The sequence below is a fragment of the Myxocyprinus asiaticus genome, chromosome 37, assembly GCF_019703515.2.
Source record: "Myxocyprinus asiaticus isolate MX2 ecotype Aquarium Trade chromosome 37, UBuf_Myxa_2, whole genome shotgun sequence".
In the NCBI taxonomy this organism is placed as follows: Eukaryota; Metazoa; Chordata; class Actinopteri; order Cypriniformes; family Catostomidae; genus Myxocyprinus; species Myxocyprinus asiaticus.
In genome coordinates this window covers 3609733-3631724 of record NC_059380.1, presented here as the reverse complement: position 1 = coordinate 3631724, position 21992 = coordinate 3609733, and the positions used below count along the sequence as shown (strand labels likewise).

The 21992-nt window shown below is 38.6% G+C and overlaps 1 protein-coding gene across 7 annotated transcripts in view; it reads left to right on the top strand.

Moving 5' to 3' along the window:
- LOC127427995 (cyclin-dependent kinase-like 5) overlaps window positions 1-21992 on the top strand; it is a 66139-nt gene that overhangs the window by 28387 nt on the left and 15760 nt on the right. For all 7 annotated transcript variants that reach the window (XM_051676023.1, XM_051676021.1, XM_051676024.1 and 4 more), the window contains 9 exons: window positions 2413-2549; window positions 2797-2917; window positions 4676-4735; window positions 5599-5689; window positions 10475-10664; window positions 13969-14049; window positions 14205-14371; window positions 14969-15264; window positions 18330-19138. In XM_051676023.1, coding sequence (XP_051531983.1) covers window positions 2413-2549; window positions 2797-2917; window positions 4676-4735; window positions 5599-5689; window positions 10475-10664; window positions 13969-14049; window positions 14205-14371; window positions 14969-15264; window positions 18330-19138 — 1952 coding nt within the window. The remainder of the gene's footprint in view (window positions 1-2412; window positions 2550-2796; window positions 2918-4675; window positions 4736-5598; window positions 5690-10474; window positions 10665-13968; window positions 14050-14204; window positions 14372-14968; window positions 15265-18329; window positions 19139-21992) is intronic.

Here is a 21992-nt window from a genome sequence, read left to right as displayed (position 1 = left end):
AAATGTTAAAATATATTGTCTACTCACTTTTCTGCAACAATAAATCTCGCAGCTTTGAAATAAGTATCATTTGAACTGAGCCAAGAGGCCAGCGTGTGACATTTTAGTCCCCAATTGGTCGCATAAAATTTCTTCGCATGAGCTTGCGTTTCTGCTCTGCTGCATTCAGATGTGTCTGAATGGGAGTGAATGTGACCGCCCCTTGAGAAGTTGTGACATTACCTGAAAAGTTTTGATGCTTTGTGTGAAAAGCAGACAGATGAATGGTTTGAGCATGTTTGAGGTCACGACGTACGGATGCAAGGAGTCTGTTTTTGGCCAATCACAAAGTTTTGACGGAGTTGATTCAATTACTAAGTAAAAAAAAAAAAAAAAATGTCGCCAAATTGGACAGATAGTGAAATCATTTCACTATCTAGTCGGAGGATACCAGGCATATTTGATATTTTAGAGGAAATCAAACGTCAAATCTGAAGTCATGCAGTGAGCAGCCAATGGAAATCGGCCGCGCAGGGCCATGAAACTGGGCCGTGAAGAAATGGAGATGGCGAACAAGCGCTCAGAGTGGAGCTTAACTTTTAATGACACTCACCTCCAACTCATGTCGCATCTGTCTTTCCACCCAAGACCGCACCAAATGCACTTGGTTTGTTTCTTTAGAACAGAGTTGCAGCACAAGAGCAGCGCTCCCGTACATCCATGTTTGTTTACATCTCTCATATCCTGGGGCGTGCGTTTCCCCGTGAGTGTATGATCGGATCAACTTGACAGCTGGAGTGTTCCTTAGTCATTTAGTATGCTTTGCCCAGTTTTTGTAGCCATTACGGAGTCAATAAGCATATGATACCTAGTATTTTTAGACTGTAGTAGAGGTAGACTGATATTTATCCCGAAATATGCTGATTGGAACTTTTGGAACTATCGGTTATCAGCAAAAACATTTTTTTTTTCTTTCCATGTTATACTGTGGTAAGTGCTGGACGATTCTACAGTTCTTATAAAAGTGGCAAAGCTGGAAAAAACAAAACAATCACTGACACCTTGTAGGATTTGCATCATTGACAATATTCAAGTGTTTGAAATTAAAGCAAGGGCATGCAAAGAAAAATGCCATTATGTGGAAATGTCCCCCATCAGCACATACAGTTCTGTGCAGAAGTTTTAGGCACTTGTGAAAAATGTTGCATAGTGAGGATGTCTAAAAAAATAGTTACGTAAATAGTTTTCATTTATCACTTAATGTCATACAAAGTCCATTAAACATAAAAAAGCTAAATCAATATTCGGTGTGACCACATTTGCCTTTAAAACAGCCCCAATTCTTCTAGATACACCTGGACACAGTTTTTCTTGGTTGTTGGCAGATAGGATGTTCTAAGCTTCTTGGAGAATTCGTCACAGTTCTTCAATCTCATTAGTCTCAATTGCTTCTGTCTCTTCATGTAATCTCAGACTGACACGATGTTCAGTGGGGGTCTCTGTGGGGGCCATGACATCTGTTGCAGGGCTCCCTGTTCTTCTATTCTAATCTTTTCTATTTGCAAAAGTAATGTTTGGGAGTCTAACATTTATATTTCCTATTGACACACTAAAGCTGAGGATATAAATAACCATCTTAAGACAAATGCTTTTGTGAAACATCTTATGTACCTAAGACCTTTGCACAGCACTGTACATATTCTCCAACTTCTATATAGACAGTATATATGTATAATATAATATATTTTTTTATAAATACAGCCATGCATACACACAAAAGCCTTTATCTGGTGAATATAAAGGCTTATTTTGGTAAATACTTTGTACATTGTAATGGAGCCTCTGTCTTTTCAAAATAAGAGACCCTGTGTGTTTCAGGCTTGTTTGTAGTTAAAAGAACTGTGTTATGCACCAGATCTTTATTTTCTTTCTCTGGTTATTATTGGGATTTTGGTTGAAAAATAAACCTGATCTGAGACTTTTATTCATTTTGGACTCTTTTTGCCTCTGTCTGGGCCCACCATATTAATGAAAGACTAAGAGATTGTTTTTACATGCTATAAATTGATTTTTAAAACTATCGGCCGATTTAATCAGTTATATACCTTTTCCACCACCTTAGTTATTGGTATCGGCAAATCCACTATAAGACGACATATAGACTGTAGTGTAGTCCAGCCTTAAATTGCTTCTCTTCATCCGAGCTAATGAAGAAATTTGTTGACTGATAAAACAACTACATCTCAGAGTTTACTGGCATTTTAGTAGCAGAACGGAAAAAAATTGATAAATATGGAAAGCCATTGCATGTGTGAATTCCAGATGTGGTATATTTACCAGTAAAGGCAATCCAACAATTTGACTGCAACTTTCATGTGTTTCATGTGTGAAAGTGGCTTCTATCTTGCCTGACCCACTGTTTTGTTTCCACAGAGAATGAGGAAGTTAAAGAGACGACGTTGCGAGAGCTCAAGATGCTCCGTACGTTGAAGCAAGACAACATCGTAGAACTGAAAGAGGCTTTTCGTCGACGGGGAAAACTCTATCTAGTGTTTGAATATGTGGAAAAGGTCAGCTTAAAACTGACTTATGGGAAAAACGTCAACACAGGAAGGAAAACTGTACTTGTCATGATATTTCATGGGGTCTTTGAATACACTGGGAAGAAAGTTCTTATTTTGTTAACCCGCTTCACACTGTTAAGTAATAGCTTATGGCCACTATTTTTGTAAATTAGGCTACAGACAGAAAATACAGAAGTTATAAAGTATGATGTGATCTTGTGTTTCACTTACCATGTTGTGCGATATATTTTAGAATATGCTGGAGTTGTTGGAGGAATTGCCCAATGGTGCACCACCCGATAAAGTACGAAGTTATATCTTCCAGCTGATCAAAGCTATTCACTGGTGCCACAACAATGAGATCGTTCACAGGGGTAAGATTGGAAATCTCACTGTTTTGTTTATAGACTTCAATCTTCATTTCTCTGACATCAGTAAAATAAGTACTTCTTGAGATTTTGGCTTACGCCAGTATATATATATAATTTGTGTTTCTTTAGCTCAACCTCTGATTAAAACATATAGTTTGAATTCACTGTAAATCACTTTGGATAAAAGCATCTTCAAAATCCGTAATTGTAAATGTAATTTGTTTTGTGCATGTATGATTTTATGTTGTGGTTTAATAGATCATTAGGTATCAAATAGGATAGGATGCTATCTGTTTGCTATCTATTTATTAGGGCTGTCAATTTAAAGCTTAATTTAGTGCTATAAGAAATAACATGTTAAAAAAAAATGTATGCAGTTAATTAATGCCCCCGATTGGTATGTAAATTCCGTAATAAGGAATGTTCCTAACATCAGACCAATTCAAGCTAGATGTACCACCTTGATGTGGCAGTAGGGGGCAGTCAGCGCGACTCCAGCTGTACAGGCAGCACGCCTCTTCAAACCAACGAGAGCAACAGACAGCACAGCCTTCCACAGATGATGTGTTCTTGCGCTCGTATGGTACGTTCAAGTCCTCCTGGGAAGTTCGCAGTTACGAGGTCGGAGATCATATGATGTGATGTGTGTTCAAGTGATTTAAGTCAGAAAGACGAACCCTTTTTGCAATTTTACATTTACTTTTTCACTTACTGGAGCTTTTAGCTTTTTTAGCACCAATGCAACCAAATGAAGAGCAAAGCTGCGCATTAGGTGTAACTGATTCTTTATACATCTGTTTGATCATTCTCGTCCAGCCACATATAATATTATATATAATGCAACATATAATGATGGGAAATGTAGTTTTGTTGCACAAACCTCTCGCTTCATAAACCAGCTTATTTTAATCGTTTTTTCTTTGATAACAGTACAGAAATGCATACAAACTGAACTGCGCTGTCAAAATTCACAAGTACAACTGAATTATTACCAATAACAATTTGCTTCCACCATGATTCTTAAATAGACACGCCCCCAACTCGCTGGGCTCAACGAAAATCCAGAGTTTCCCACTCGTAAGTACAACTTTGTGGTGGGGTTCCTGTGCGCTGAACACGTAAATACAATCATTCCGTCTTGAACACAGCAAAAGACAGCTGGACCATGCACAATAACCGAGCAGGGAAGCCAAGACGCATTTTTCAACGTTTCAAACTATATTTAACTTGTCACAGCATCCTAAAAACACAGTGCTTATGATTAGAGATGCTGTAAACTAGCGAAACGTGATGTAACCAAAGTGAGATGCTCTAAAAGCGTCCGTTTGACGCATGAGTACATAGACCAACAATTAAAAATAGCGCAGTCGGAAGTAGGCCAATAATAGGGTGATGTTCAATGGTGTGGAAATGAAACAAACAATATTTTGACTTTTAGCCACTTTTTATATTGTAGAAATGCTTCTGTTGTCTGCAGGCACAATAAATGTAAATGATGTAATGTATTTGAATTGTCTGAATTATAATATTTATTTTAAATAATATTTATAGACTATAATATACGAAAGTGTGGGACCTATCTCAGTAAATATTGATTATATGCGATTAATCGCGATTAATCGGTACATCATGTAATTAATTCAGTTAAGAATTTCAGTCAATTGACAGCCCTACTATTTATATGTTGTTTTCAATAATTTATTTATTGGTGTAATCTTTGTTTACAGGTAAAGTGAGTTTTAATAAAAATCTTGTCTGCAGATATCAAGCCTGAGAATCTCCTCATCAGCTCCAATGATATCCTGAAGCTGTGTGATTTTGGTAAGCAGAGGCTTTTTACTCATCCGATTCAGCCTCCCCCATACTTACACTGATCTGCTCAGTCTCCTTTCCAGGCGTCATGAGATCCGCAGTGACGTCTGGAAAGCCCAAAAAATAAGTGATCTCAAATTACATTTGAGTGGAAGGGAATTAAAATGGTTTTGTCCAACTCGCACGGTTCGCAAAGGTTTGAGTGACAGCGCATATTCTCTGTAATGGAGATTTCATGTTGTGCCAGTTATATGATTTTATATACTCAAATGGCAGACGGCTAAGATATTCACTTATATCTCAAATGCTTTTTTGGGACCCTGCAATTTAGATCTTGTAAATATTCTGAAAAAATAACCGAAGGTTTCTAACAACTAATGTAATGCATCTCAACGCAGCTTTTCTATTTTGTTGTACTCTCTCTCACGTGCATTAATGTCAGCGAACACATTTATTTCAAATAATGATAAATAATGACAAACTTGAATGCAATGTAAGTCGCTTTGGGGAAAAAAGCATCTGCCAAATGCATGACTGTAAATGAAACTTTTTTTTACTAAAGTGAGACTAGGAGATACAAACTCAAAACTCAGCCTGTCATCTCAACACCTCATATGTTGCATATTTTGGAGTCCAGCCTCCAGGTGTTGTCCCTGCTGGAATGTAAAGATTCATAGATTTGCCTCCACACTGAACACCACGGAAATTGAGCATGACTCACTCCACATGCTTCTATCGAAGACTTTTATTTTTAGAGGGAAGAACATGGCAAGATTAATTAAGATCTCTGAATGTTGTGCGCAGCCTTGCTCATGCCAAATACCTTTTCTTTCCTGCATCATTCTCTGCTTTCATTTCCTCCAACCCCCTAGGCTTTGCCCGCAATCTCTCAGAAGGCAGTGATGCAAACTACACTGAGTATGTGGCCACCAGGTGGTACCGCTCACCTGAACTGCTTCTGGGGTAAGTCCTTATTTCTTCAGGCTTCCCGTTGACTTCCTGTTGTGTTGTTATGGACTCTTCTCACTTTTCTTCTTACTTTAAACATTTTGCAGAAAAGCCTATAATAGGCTATTTAATGGGGCACAGATTTCAAGAGATGTGTAGATTTTGATTAGGTGGTTGTGATGGTGGGAACACGTGTCCCTGTCACCCCTCAAAGTTCACATGAAACCTACCCCACTGGTTTAGTGGAAAGTTCCACTGTGACAACTTGCCCCATATAGTGTTGCAATGTGCTGATATATACTCCGCGTGTGTTCAGTGAACTCCTGGGCAAGCATGGTAAAAATGTTCAAAGGTTTTGTTTGTTTTTTTTGTAGCCAAGACTTTAAGGTATGTGACTATGCAGAAATTGACTTTAAAAAAAGCAAAGCCGACCTGAGAAATATTCACTGGGGTAAAAAAATTTGACAACTTGCCCCAGTCTTCCTTGTTACCCTGGAATTAATGAAAAGTAAATAAAAGGACGGATACAGTGGTTGCATTTCAAATACAGCTGCTGAGGGAGTGACCGTTCATTTTTCGGATAGTCGTGGAAACGTAATAGTGGATTTGTTTGCGTGCTGTTGGAGAAAATGGGAACGCAATAATAATATCTGCTGTGGTCTCCCATTCACCGCTACAGAAATTTACCCCAATATAGTTTGCTTCTGCGTTCCAAACCCAGAAATCTGAAAAGGGGTCTTTTGGTGTTTCGTAGCATGTACTGATTCCTGTAAAGATGCCTTGTTTAAACCGAATTCAAAGACTTTATCCTGATACTAATATTTCATTCAATACTGAAAAGTATAGATAAAAACAGTTTTACCCAATATTTTGCTGTGCTTTAAATTTTTGTGCTTATTAGAGGATCACACTGTTAGCTTAGCAACATGCTAACGTCAAACTCTATTGATATCAATTGGTAGTTGAGTCTTCTGTAAAGTTTTTTTTTTTTTACAATGTAGGAGGTTCTGAATCATTCACTTATGAGGTTCCATTATGGTTAGGAAGCTGTCTTAGAAGGCAGCTGGCTATGTAGACAATAGGGAGCAAGGCAGCTCACTAGGTTTTGGAATAGAGCTACAAATGTAAATATGACATAAAATCTCCAGTGTCTATTTGCACCCTGGTGTAAATAGCATCTGCCACACAGTGCAGCTATTTGTACCCCAATAGTCTGGTGAAACCACAGGAATATACAACAAACTAAACCGTATGTGTCGCTGTGGTGGCGTGGGGTGTAAAGATGGTGTGTGTGTGTGTGTGCTGTTGTCCTAGCGACCGTGGTTCGTATTCGCCTTTTGTCCCACTCTTTTTTTCCACTCTTAATATTTCCTTTAATACTACTTAAAATAATAGATAAATATGAACATAAATGTTGATTTCGTCGCAGTGATTTGGTCATGATGAATGTCGGGGAGTGCAGAGAAGGGTTTGATCCAGAGGCGGGGTCTGTCGATTGCACTCGTTCCCACGGCTCGGCATCGATTGTGTGTAGACTGCATCACTGTATTACCATGTTATTTGGCAGAAACCATAGTTTTAATGAAATTAACCATGGTGTTACTACAGTAATATGGTGGTATTATAGTTACCATGGTTAATTTTGTAATATTGTATAATACTGTAAACTGTAAAAATACTGTAACTTTACAAAAAATACCATGGTGAAACCATGGTTACTGTAGTAAAACCAAGGTTATTTTTTCTAAGTTAAGGTTAGGGTTAGTTTTAGGGGTAGGGGTTAATGTAGTGTGTTTGTGGGACTCTAAACAAACACAATAAACACACAGCAGTGATGCCCATACTGTATGTTAGTATTTAAATATGGGTGCAAATAATATCTGCCACTATTTGCACTTGGGTTTAAATAGCATATACCATTATTTGCACCAGGGTGCAAATAGCATCTGCCTAAAATCCCAGCCTTCGTGAAGCCAGAAAGCATGAAAAATTGAACCACCCTCAAACATAAACACAAATATTCATTGAGGGCATATCCTTTATAAAAATGTTGATTTGATATATCCATTAGATGTGAAATCGGGTGTGCAGTGCACAATTATTTGTCTTTGTCGCCATTGAAGCGCTACTTTCTAGTGTGTGCCACTAGACTACAGTAGATGAATGCGTTTTTGAAACTCTCACCATTTAAATTCCACCCACACAAATATTCTCTCCCTCCCTCTTGCTGTGTGTTAGTGCAAAGATTTGTCTCTCTCTCTCAGTTCTGCATGCATTTCTCCTCATCTCTCTTTTTCATTATCAGTGCAAGGCAAGCCTCGCTATTACTGTACTTAAAAGAGAGAGTTCACCAAAACATGTCATCATTTACTCACCCTCATGTTTTTCCAAACCTGTATGACTGCCTGTCTTCCAGGCAGAATGATAGTCTCACCGTTCACTTCCATTGTATCTCATTTTTGCAAGGCTGGAAATAAAATGGGTGGGGGTAAAAAAACAGACAACAAATAAAAATTCTTATGAAAGTTATAAAAATTCTCACCAGTGTCATGTTCAGCACTTTGCAAATTTTGTATTGTGTTAAATAGATTTCAGTGGAAATGACACTTTTTTTTTTATTTTTTATTTTTTATTTTTTTTTACATTTTTCAAGTAAAATGTCCAACTTGTCTTGCTAAGACTAATTTCATAGCTAACATTTAATTGATCCAAAATACACATAATTAAATAATATTGTTTTCACATTTTATGTGTAATAAGGCAAAACGCACCCAATGAAAAGATTCTGCTCACAAGTGATACTGCTCCCACTGTACATTAGGTACTATGTACTAACATTAAAATACATACAATACAATGCATGTTGTTCTGCAAAATTCTCATAAGAGTCACATTTGCTACTTTTGAGGTTGAGGTACGGGTACATTTAGGAGCAGGGGTGGGGTTAAGTGTTTAGGGTAAGGGTTAAGGTAGGGTTAACCTTACCTAAAGTTTAACAGTGTAATTAAATGTAGGTACTTTAAATGAAAGTACAATGCAACAACAAAGACGTACATAATAAGTACAGTGTATCAAATGCTTAAGTACATAGTAGTTAAAGACACCTAATAGAAAGTAGGTCCATTGCACTGATTTTTCTTTGTTTTGTTCAAACATCACTTGTCTCATATTTCATCTCAAGCATGCTCTTCACTGATACTTTTGTCCACTTGGTTAACAAGTACACAAAAAAAAAAAAAAAAAAAAACTTGATCAGGGGCAAAATTGTTTGGTGTGGTGGAAATGACGCCACAAATGTGGGACAGTCATAATTAAAAATAAAACATTATAATCAACTTCACACAATAAATATTAAAATGGTTTGTTTATTTCACTCTTTGTTTCGTTGATCACAGCTTTAAACAATTCACAATTTGCATTTTTATGATGTATTTTTATAATTTAATATTTAAAGTTTGGGTCTGGCTAAAAACACTATTTTATATATATATATATATATATATATATATATATATATATATATATATATAAAGGCATTTAAAATGATAAAGGCATGGTACAACATTTCCAATTCTGTATTAATGAGAAAAAGGTTGTAATCTATTTGTTTGAATAAAATAAACCCCTGAGACATTAAAGTGCCCGAAGTTGAAGAAACACCCACAAACGATGCGCGCAGACGCGCACAGTCCATGTGTCTAGAAAAACTGGAAAGCACGCAGACGCGCATATTGTGCTGATGACTAAATCTGTGTAATGTGAACTGTGTGCAAGATGTTGCGGTGTGTTAAAAAAGGAATTATACTTTGCAATCACCTACAGTAGCAACCACCCATAAAACCCCAGCAACCACACTTGGAACTGGACTTGTAAGGGACTAGTTACAGACTTATAAGGTATTTATTTTTTTCCTAACAATTAATTTTATTAGGTAAAAACAAAAGATACCATTAGCTAGTAAGGTGCAAAATACATCCTTTATAGGTTCTCATTACACTAGGTGAATGTGCAACTTATAAGCATAAAATAAATATAGAAGTCAGAGACTTTTGTTGCTTAGTGTAAATAGCAACAAAAAGCATCTTCTTTGCACTAAGGGCAAATAGTGTTAGATGCTATTTGCACCCCTAATTAAATACTACCATACAGTATAGTGGCATCACTGCAGCATGTTTATTGTGTTTATTTAGAGTGCCAGAAACACCCTACACCAACCCCTAAACATAACTCTAACCTTCCCTGTTTTGTTGAAACACTACATGCATTTCACATGTATTTCATACTTAAAAGCTGCACAATCACACAGAGTACTGAGAACATACATGTTTTGTTTTTTGCCAGATTCATTGACAAAAAAATATATATAAAGGAGCTAAAAAGCAAGAATAAGAAATCAGCCAATAAATGCTTAATAAATACTTTATAATGCCAAACAAGTCCATAACTAGTAACTTACAAATGTAATTATTAGTCATGAATTACTGTCTAATTTCTGATCCCTAAACTAAAGTGTTACCCAACGTCTTAAAGTACCCAAAGCACCCTAGAAACCACATAGCATTATGCTAAAAACCACCTTAGCAAACACTAGCATCGTGGCAGTGACTTTAGCTCGGGCAAGCACCTACATTTTCTTCAGAAAAATCGAGTGTTTTTTCTGTCAACTCTGCAAAACCCTGCTGAGTTTTTATATGTTGTGCTGAAAACCGTAAAAAAACGAATGCACTGGCGAGTATTTGGAATGATAAGTCATGTTTGGCATTAATGTAATGGAACTTCACTCTCGATTGGTTCTTGCAGGGCTCCATACGGGAAGGCGGTGGACATGTGGTCAGTGGGGTGTATTTTGGGAGAACTGAGTGATGGGCAGCCCCTCTTTCCGGGCGAAAGTGAGATCGACCAGCTCTTCACAATTCAGAAGGTGTTGGGCCCTTTACCACCAGAGCAGATGAAGCTGTTCTACAACAACCCTCGTTTCGCCGGACTCCGAGTAAGGACGTGTCTTCTGATTCACTCTTCTGTCCTATCCTATTCTGTGCTTTCCACTCCTCACCTCCTCTCTATTCTTATGGCACGGTTCCCAGTATTCTGAATAAGTGGCTGGCTATGACTCATGTATCGCTATGTGCCAGTGTGAAACACAACTGGTTCTGCCTTGGCAGTGCTGATCACAGCGCATAATATTCGCACACATGAGCAAAATACATACACGATATAATTTCTCATCAGAACTTTCTTTTTTCTATGGAACACAAAAGAAGAATGTACTGACCACTAACGATAACCTGTGTATAAAGCTTTAAAGACAGACCTGCCGTATGCTTCTGCTGAAGCCATCGGTGAACACTAGAGGTGTGAATCTTTGGGTTGAAAATGAATTGATTCGATTCAGGGTTAATAGGTTTTCGATTAGATTCAAAGCGATTTTTCGCAAATTCAGAACGATTAAATTTGATTCACAATAAAAATGCAACTTGATTTGATTAACGATTCAGTTCAGCATTTTTTTTAAGAATTATTTCAGTACTCCCCCTACTCTGTCTTAGGCAAGAAAAAGAAAGACAAAATACCATAGATAGTATATTGCACCAAAAGCAGCTTGGAAGACAACACATTAAATAAATGTACATGCAGGCTTCTTTGGAAACAACAAAGTGCAATGTGCCGATAAAATGCAGTATTTTAGAGCCAAGCATAACTATGAAAGTATTCCATATTTCACTATAAAAATTCCATGATTTTTTTTTTAAAGGTTTTTTTCTTAATTTGCATGAATTTTCTAGGCCAGGATAACACTTTATTTCAAAAATTCCTATAACTTCCTTGTATTTTCATGTCTGTATTAAATCGCACATAATTAATAATAATAATTATATTTATTTATCACACATTATACATTTGCACATATACAGTGAAATTCTTTTTTTTCACATATCCCAGCTAAGCTGGGGTCAGAGTGCAGAGCCAGCCATGATACGGCGCCCCTGGAGCAGATAGGGTCAAGGGCCTTGCTCAAGGGCCCAACAATGGCATCTTGGCAGTGCTGGGGCTCGAACCCCTGACCTTCTGATCAGTAACCCAGAGCCTTAACCGCTGAGCTACCACTGCCCCATACATAACTCTCGTGAACCGCGATTTGTTCGATTTTTAGCATTTTAAAACAATAACGATTCTCGATTCAAAAATCATATTTCAAGATCAATGCATACAGATCGGGAGGATAAGTAATCAATGCATCAAGCAAGCAAGTGAATTGTTACACCTCTAGTGAAAATTCTGTCATGATTTACTCACCCTCATGCCATCCCAGATGTGTATGACTTTCTATTTGAAGAATATTTCAGCTCTGTAGGTCCTCACAATGCAAGTGAATGGTGGCCAAAATTTTGAAGCTCCAAAATCCACATAAAGGGAGCATAAAAGTAATCCATACGACTTCAGTAGTTAAATCCATGTGTTCAGACACGATATGATAGGAGAGTGTAAAAGTGAAAGTAAAGTGGATATTGCCTGAGCAGGGAGGAGAATTTATAGTAAAAAAAATACTTAAACATTCATCTATTTCTCACCCATATCGCTTCTGAAGTTATGGATTTAACCACCAGAGTCGTCTGGAGTATTTTTATTTTGCCCATTTTTGGAGCTTCAAAACTTTGGTCACCATTCACTTGCATTGTATGGACCTACAGAGCTGAAATATTCTTCTGAAAATCTGTTTTTGTGTTGAACAGAGGAGAGAAAGTCATACACATCTGGGATGACTTGAGAGTGAGTAAATGATGAGAGAATTTTCATCTTTGGGTGAACTATTCCTTTATGTATTTCTGTCTTATTTTCCATTAAAAATATCTGAACATTTTTAAAGCAAGAGATATTGACTTGACAAGCAAAATAGCATTAGATATCAAGTTTTGTTTTAGAAAAATCTGACAATATTTAGTGAGGTTTATGCTTAACAAGAAAAGAAATGTACCAATGGGGAAGAAAAAAATGTATTCGAAGGGAAAAAAGTTTATTTTTCTTTCCCATGGGAAAATTGTGTTTTCTTGTAAGCATAAACCTCTCAACACTTTGTCGTATTTCTCTGAAAACAAGACCTAATATCTTATGCTATCATGCTTGTTTAGCGTAAAAAAAACATTTTTTAAGAATGTTTAGATATTTTTACTGAAAAACTAAATTTTTTAAAGATTTGTGTTTAATAGCAGAATTCCTGGTGGAAAAACTACAGTACGTATGATCCTCTATTGAAAGGCGCCAATCAGAGATTCTGTACTGAAAATCAAAACTTTAAATCAACATTTTTGTAATTCTCTATCCTTATTTTTATTATATATATATATATATATATATATATATATATCCCCTTTTCTCCCAATTTGGAATGCCCAGTTCCCACTAAGTAGGTCCTCGTGGTGGCGCGGTTACTCAATCTGGGTGGCGGAGGACAAGTCTCAGTTGCCTCCACTTCTGAGACCGTCAATCCGCACATCTTATCACGTGGCTTGTTGTGCATGACACCACGGAGACTTGCAGCATGTGGAGACTCATGCTACTCTCTGTGATCCACACACAACTTACCACGCGCCCCATCGAGAGCGAGAACCCCTAATCATGACCACGAGGAAGTTACCCCATGTGACTCTACCCTCCCTAGCAACCGGGCCAATTTGATTGCTTAGGAGACCTGGCTGGAGTCACTCAGCACGCCCTGGATTCGAACTCGCATCTCCAGGGGTGGTAGTCAGCGTCAATACTCGCTGAGCTACCCAGGCCCCCCCAATTTTCTATCCTTTTAAGTTCGATAACGTCTTTCGCAATGCTTCATGGGATTGTAGTGAGATCATGTCTTGTACCTTGTGTCTATTTGCTCTATTTTCAAGTTTCAAATGTAGCTCCCAAATCAAACTGTGCTATTGACGTCAATGACGTTTGGTCACAAGGCATGGCATCAACAAGCCATTTTTGTAGTACATTCAACTTTTCATAATCCGTTAAGTAGCACTTCGGCCGAGGACAAAATGATCAGGGAACAACTTTGTTTCAGTCTGTTCTTCACATGTAAGAGTGCTTGGAATTTGCATGGCTTTCATGATGCATCTGGAATCGAGTGGCCGGGACATTCTTCAGCATTTCTCCTTTTGTGTTCCATGGGAGAGAAAGAGTCATGCGGTTGGAATGACTTTCTATCGACCGCAGTCTGATAGCTTATAAAATATGCTATTTGCTATTGCTCAGCTCAAGATGTTTCTTCAGTCTCTCTTTAATTATGTACGTGTGTGTGTTTGTGACAGTTTCCTTCTGTAAGTCATCCTCAGACGCTTGAACGAAGGTACCTGGGTATCATCAATGGACTCATGTTGGATTTAATTAAGGTAAAGCAGTCTGCAACGCTCATCAGAGAAAAGCAGTTGAGATATATTCGTTGTTGATTTATTTTCAAATAAACAGCAGGTGTTGTATCACCCTCAAGTGCAAGTGTTATTGTTCTTCTGTTGCTTGACTCTCCTCCTCCTCTTCATCCTATCAGAACCTGCTGTGCCTGAACCCGACGGAGCGCTTTCTTACTGAGCAATGTCTAAACCACCCCGTGTTTCAGGGTCTGAGGGGTCCAGACCGTCCCGCTCCACCCTCCCCCACCCCTCCTCGCTCCTCCAAGAGAAAACCGTACCACGGAGACAACACCATCCCCAGCCGGTCAGCAATACTGCCACATAAACACACAGTCATGTGTGATTTCCCAAACACTCCTGTCACTCCTTCTGTTCACCCCTGTCTGTCATTTTTCAAACAAACAAGTAGTCCCGGCCCAAACTCACGCCAATCGAGTTAGAAGTTGACATATGAGATCGCTCAAACAAATAAAGTTTTAAGACAACCACAGGTTGTTTACACTGTTTATAGAATCTACAGCCTGTTTTTTTCAGCATTTTCTGATTTTAGGGGGAAAAAATGTTGAGCTTTTGTGAAAACATGCCCCAATAGCTTATCGTCACACATTGTCACATTATATGGGACAAGGTGTCACAATAGAACTAGGGCTAAACCAGTGGTGTAGGTTTAACGGTGGAATGGGATACATGTCCCCTCTATCCCAACCACAATATCAAAATCTCTCTTTGAAGCCAACATACAAAACCTCCACTGGAGAAAACGCACATTTGCACAATTGGACTCTTGACTCCAAATCTTATTGTTACTGAGGTACAGCCCTTGTGATGACTTCCCAGTGTGACAACTAGCACTGGTCTCCTCTCTTTATAATATAAATATTGATTGTCTATCCGTCTGCAGGAGCCATGGCAGTAAGAGTACAGGTCACCGGCGATTTAACAGTAAGGACTGCTCGTCTCTACCACGTCATGAGGACCTTCACCGGAGCACCGACAGCTTCCTGAATGGCAGCAACATGCCAACCTCCTCCACCCTAAGCCCCACCCTACACCCCAAGAGCTACCAGGCCCAAACCCTGAGCCGCTCTGCATCCTCCAATAAAGACCTGGCCAACAACAACCTTCCCCACCTCCTTAGTCCCAAAGACGCAAAGGGAAAGACCGAGTTTGACTTCAACCTGGGGCCTAAAGCTGGAGGTGGGTATGGGGCCGTTCACAGAGAACACGTTTTTGCGTTAAAAAAGCAGAATGGAACAAAATGCAGTTGGCTTGAGTCGAGGTTGACCGATTTTGCCGATACCGATATCTAAGGTGGGAAAAGGCCGATAACCGATTAATCGGCCGATAGTTTTAAAATAGAATGACAAATAAATACATTTTAGAATGACAAAAAGAAAAAATCTCAGATGTAGTTTATTGTTCAACCAAAATCCCAAAAAGCAACTATCGGCACTGATTAATCGTTAAAACCGATATATTGGTCTACCTTAAAAGTTGAAGTTCTTTAAACTTGACACGTTGTCTTAAAAATGGCGCTCGTGGCATCAAACACTGAAAAATCTAAGTCGTCAGTGCAGATGGACGCAAAATCGTTTGAGCATGTCAACAAATTTGTTTTATCAAAAGCAAGATAAGGTAAAGGTATATTTTAAGTGCTGTAACTCCATTTCTTAAGTTTTTTAATGTTTTTAATCACCTTTTTGTTCACTAGTTCATTTGAAATTGTCATGCGGTGTGATAAATGTAAGTTTAAAAGTGAAAAAATTCCATGTAGTTTCTTAATTATGATGCACTCATCAGTGTTATTCTCGTCACCCAAAATTACAGATGAAAACAATAATTGACGAATGTTCAGAACGCACCACATGTAACAGGAACACAGTATCCTAAACCGCTGAAATGTGAGGTATTCACAACAGTGCAACTTCTAAAAAGTAGCTAATACTTAAGTATATTCATTAAATGCTGTTATTTCAGGAGCTCGGGGCCCTGTTCTTCGTATGTCGCTTAATACATCTGAGATGATATGACGTATTCCAGATCTACTAATCGTGATAATTCCTAATTATGCTCTTCAAACGCAGGAGAGGATTTGATTAGTATTTCTGGATTGAGTTGTCTGAGATAATTGCATGTACCTGTGTTTACTGAAAAGGGCACATGGATTGGTTGGTGACACCACAGACCAATGTAATGATGTTATAAACTTTAAAAGTATGAATATAATATAAATCATTATGTATTTATGTATTGATATGCACTAATATACAAAAAACAATTCCCTTAGTGGCAAAATACGCTTGCTACCACCCCTGGAATTCGCTAGCTTGCTAATTCGAATCCAGGGCGTGCTGAGTGACTCCAGCCAGGTCTCCTAAGCAACCAAATTGGCCCGGTTGCTAGGGAGGGTAGACTCACGTGGGGTAAACTCCTCGTGGTCACTAAAATGTGGTTCGTTCTCGGTGGGGCGCGTGGTGAGTTGAACGTGGATGCCGCGGTGGATGGCGTGAAGCCTCCACACGCGCTATGTCTCCGTGGCAACGCGCTCAACAAGCCACGTGATAAGAGTTGACTGTCTCAGACGCGGAGGCAACTGGGATTCGTCCTCTGCCACCCAGACTGAGGCAAGTCACTACGCCACCACAAGGACTTAAAAGCACATTGGGAATTGGGCATTCCAAATTGGGAGAAAAAAAAAAAAAACGTATAAATGTACTGTAAATAACATTTGTTAATGTACATAAAAATAGGCCTATACAGTAGCTAAATTTATACTACTAGATATGTGTGTATAAATTAATTTATATTGCCTTCAACATTAATGTTAATCCTGACCAAACAGAAAGCAATCTTAAAAAGAAAACCCTTCCAAAGCAGCCAAAATAAAGAGAAAAGGCTGAAGAGTTGTGAATAAATTAAACGTGTAACTGTAACATTATTTTCATTACACTTACTTTTGACTCGCAACAGTATTTTTTTTATTTTGATGTCACAGATGTTTCCTTTTGTTTAAATTTGTCTAAAAAAAGCATTTTTTTTTATTATTGCATCAATGTAAATGATTTACCTGCATGAACTTTACAAATGCACGATGGCATAAAAGCTCTCTTTATAAAGTCATGGCCAGAAAAGAACGACAATCATGCAATCATTTTATGCAATGTTTCTAATGGCACAAACGCAGACATTGCTTTTTATTTAGTTCTTTACATCTTTTGAGCTGTAGGGGGGCGCTGAGAACCAAGATCAGTACAGACTGTCTTCCTTGAAGTTAATGCACGAAAATAATTTATTAACTGATAAAAAAAATTGAAGTAGATTACGTCCTCACGGCTAAAGAAGTGGTACCTCTAAATTAGTAAAATGGGCTGTACCTATGATTATCTAAAATATTATTATTTTATATTAAATTATTAATAAAATGTAAATAATATAAAATTATCACCTCTGCTTCAAAAGGTGCACTTGTAAGAATAATGCAGCAGCTGGGACAGACTTCCAGTATCACATCTGCTTATAGGTGCAGTCTAATCCTGTTCACATTAAATAAGCCCATGACAGCAACTCCGAGGTGTTCTTCAAAGAATGTAACAATCCAGGATCAGGTCAAATTATCAACAGTGAAATCCAGATGACTCCCTAATCATTGTACGGAGAACAGGGCCCAGGTTTGCAGGACAGTTCTTAAACATCTTAACATATTCATCTTTATTATGTGTGATACATGGGTCAATGACGTGACACTCGTTTTTTGGTTCAGATCTATTAAATTATACACAGAACACAGAACAATTACTTGAATACTCCTCTTTTATGAAGAACATGTTTCAAAGTCATTTTGATAGTTGATATTTCTTAAAGTGGGGAGATAGTAAAAAGATAAAAAATCTCACAAAAACCTGAAATACTTGAAATGTAATTAATTTGACAAAAATATTTGAAAAGTTGGTTAAAGTTTGGTTATATTAGAGATTGATACATGTATCTGTAATTTTACTCATTATAACAAGGGTTATTTTTGTTGACAAAAATAAGTAAATTAGACTCAAATGAATGTGACATAAATATTGACTAAATTTAAAGGACATTTTCATATAAAGCTAAAAAATTAGGACTAAAATAAAAAACTGAAAATGATCACTGGTGCTTATAAAAGCTGCATGCTTAATACTTATAAAAGAAAAAGCAGTTTTAATGGATTACAGCTTGTCACTCCACAGAATAGGTCAAGTTTTAAAAAGTGTTTCATTTCAACTACTCAGGTGCCGCTGTAGGAACGGACATCTCTGGTGCCAAGTACCTCAAATCCTCCAAATCAGGCCGCCACTCGTCCTTCCTGGAAGGGAAGACCAGCACGCTGCAGTCTGGGGACAAGCACAGTCGCCACAATTACATGGAATCCTCGCATGGATCCATGCCTTCCACATCCTCCTCCAAAAGCACCTCATCTTTCCTTAGCCTGTCCAAGAGCCACGGTGCGCTGAATGACGCCAAGTCCGTGGGGAATCTCGCCGAGGCGCGACTCCACCTGGACGACCCCATGGCGGGGTCAGGCTCGGGCTCCCGCTACTTCCCCTCTAGCTGCCTGGATCTAAATGCAGCTCCCGGCAGCCCCAGAGTGGAGCGGCACGCCGTGACAGAACGGCAGGGTCATAGTCCCAGTGGCCGGGGGAACCCGCGATTGGAGGGGGGTACTCTGGACTCACGCCGTTCTTCGGGGCGGAAAAAGGCGCCGGATGAGCCGAAGGCTACCGATACGCTCGACCCAAACAGGGCCGCAGGAGCAGGGGGCGGCCATGCTCATAATCTCCCCTCCCCTCACGAGTCCTACCCTTATGGTCTCGGCTACACCAGCCCCTTCTCCTCACAGCAGCGGCCTCAACGCCACTCCATGTACGTGCGGAGAGAGCGACACCGACCGCATGGCCAGGAGGCGAATTTGGTGGTCGGACAGGGCGTGCCGACGCGTGCCAGCAGCCTACAGCTCCTCTCTCCGCAGCTACAGCATCGCACACTCCCACGACACAACACCAGCTCCTCCCGAGAGGAACTTGCACAAGATCTGAGCAGGGTCAGTGATCTGCTCTGTTTTTATATCTCTGTGCATTAGGTGTTTACTTGACTAAATATGATCCTGTTATCAGTTTCAAATAACTTTATTGAAAAGACCAGCATTGCTTGTAGGACCTCTTAAAGGCATAAATAATCAAATTGAAAATTCTCTCATTATTTATTCACCCTCATGTTGTTCGAAACTCATATGACTTTCTTCAGTGGAACACAAAAGAAATGGAAGTGTAATGAAAGTAACTGGAGAAAAATAGATTTTCTGATTAATGTTCTGATCATGTTCAACTAAAAAGAAAGATGCCTCATTATTTGGGCAAAAGGAAGTGGTGTAATTCCGAAACTTTACTGTGATAAACCATTTAGACATTTGGTTTCATGAAAGAAAATTAGCAGAACAAAATTAACCAGTTATTAACTGGTTACCGACATTTAAAGAAATAACGTTTTCACTCCAGAACAATTGAAAGGAACTTCGTTCTTATTTTCGGTAACATTCTGCAAAAATGTTTTGTTTGTTTTTGGTTTTGTTTTCGTTCATTGGAACGTTTTCAATCCCTTGTCTAAACGGTAAAATACAGTTCAAAATTCTGTGAAACTGCCGTCTCGTGAGGTATTCATGTGAACAGTCAGTTATGTCTAAAGTGAACATAAACAGCTGATTTGTATCAAAATATCAGACTTGAGGGGGGCCTGGGTAGTTCAGCGAGTATTGACGTTGACTACCACACCTGGAGTCATGAGTTTGAATCCAGGACGTGCTGAGTGACTCCAACCAGGTCTCCTAAGCAACCAAATTGGCTCGGTTGCTAGGGAGGGTAGAGTTACATGGGGTAACCTCCTCGTGGTCACTATAATGTGGTTCTCGCTCTCGTTGGGGCGCGTGGTGGGTTGTGCGTGGATGGCGCGGAGAATAGCGTGAAGCCTCCACACGCGCTACGTCTCTGCGGTAGCGCGCTCACCAAGCCACGTGATAAGATGCGCGGATTGACGGTCTCAGACGTGGAGGCAACTGAGATTCCTCGTCTGCCACCCAGATTGAGGCGAGTCACTACGCCACCATGAGGACTTAGAGAGCATTGGGAATTGGGCATTCCATATTGTGGAGAAAATAAAATATAAATAAATATCAGACTTGAAGTGTACAGTAAATGTAGCCTAATAGACCTGCCGCAGGACTAGTATGTCATTTATAATAATCAAACCACAATAACGAGAAAACCACTCACTGCTCTGGACTGGATAACTTGAGTAGCTTTAAAATTAAGAATTAATGCATCATAATCATACAGTGAAGACCAGTAATTTAAGCAGTTTTAAGTCGTGCCATAATTGTTTTTTTTTTTAATTTCTGAATGTTTACTTGAATACTTGATACTGCTGTTAAAAACGTAAAACGCAAAAAAAAAAAAAAAAAAAAAACGATTGTTTACAAACATTCGGCTCCGTCACTTCTGGATTCTTATGGCATCGCAGAAAAGAACTGCTTTCAAGGGATGCTTTGCTCAAATTGACCTAAAAATGGCCAAAAAGTGCTGTTTGTGGGCTTAAAACACCCCGTTTTCAAAAGGTTATTGAAGACTTGTGATTTAACTTTCCATACGTATCTGTTGATTAGGACAAACACAGGATTTGACTAAATTTATAATATTTCACGTATCACTCTCATCATTATCGCGTCTGCTCCAAAAAGACCTATTTGCCCCACAGCTGCTATTGGTAGATTTGAACTCTTAAAGAAATTGCACAAACTCAAAACACAAAAGTGCAATCGCTGTGACAGATGAGAGGACAAAATATGATCTTACACCACCATGTTAGGTTGAACGGGACCCCGTCACCATCACCACAGTATATAGGGTACTGTTTGTAAAAGGATATGCGAATAAAAATAATGTAATACTTCTAAAAATTATGTCTTTAATTATTTTGACTGCATTAAGAAACCTGCTGTTAAGTTTGAATACTGAATATGATAATATTGAAGTCAGATATTATTATTTACTGTGTGGACTAATCAATTAAGCAGTAGATGCATATTGCATATCTGATGGTAGTTTCATTTTTATATGCCACATTTGTCAGGCTTTAGAAGTGTGTTAAGCGTGTGAGGATGTGTATTCATCAATCTGTTACATGTCCGACATTGTCATACAGGCCCATTGAACCAAGTTAAAAGTTGTTTTGCTGATAGTTCAGAAAGAACCTATTTCTTCACTACAAACCATAGTTATCCATTTATAACTTTATTAACATAAACATTATTATTATGTAATGCTTAAAAGATCATTAAAACTGCAGTGCTGCTCATCTCCACCATTGATATCTGCAGCGCAAAAGAGTTTTGTTTTTTATTTACTTGTCTTGAATAATTACTTGGGAAATTAGTATTTATTTGTGGTATCGAAATTGGTATTGAGAGTCATCAAGTTCCTTCCATATATAAGCCAAATGGACATTATGGGCCCTATTTTGAGAGCGCTAAGCACAGCAATATGTCATACATGCAAAGTCCGTGGGCATGGCCATAAAGTTTTGGTTTATTCGTGCAAGTATGCGCTAAGTCTAGGCGCAAGTGGGTTTGGTGAAATTGCATGCGCAATGCGCTAATGGGCTGGGTCAAGTGCAATTTAATTCTGAGGTTCTTCTCCGGTTATTGCATCATCTGCATCCTATTAAATAGTCCATTCCCTGTCAAGCACCAGTGATATAAATACAGCACATTCATAAGAAGTCTGTAGTGTAAATGGACTGTATGCAATGAATTAGAAGAATTAAAAAATGGACGTTCTTTTGTGCATTAACTGCATCCTTGTTGAATGCCAGGCATATTTCTATGAAAGTGACGCTCCTTTTAT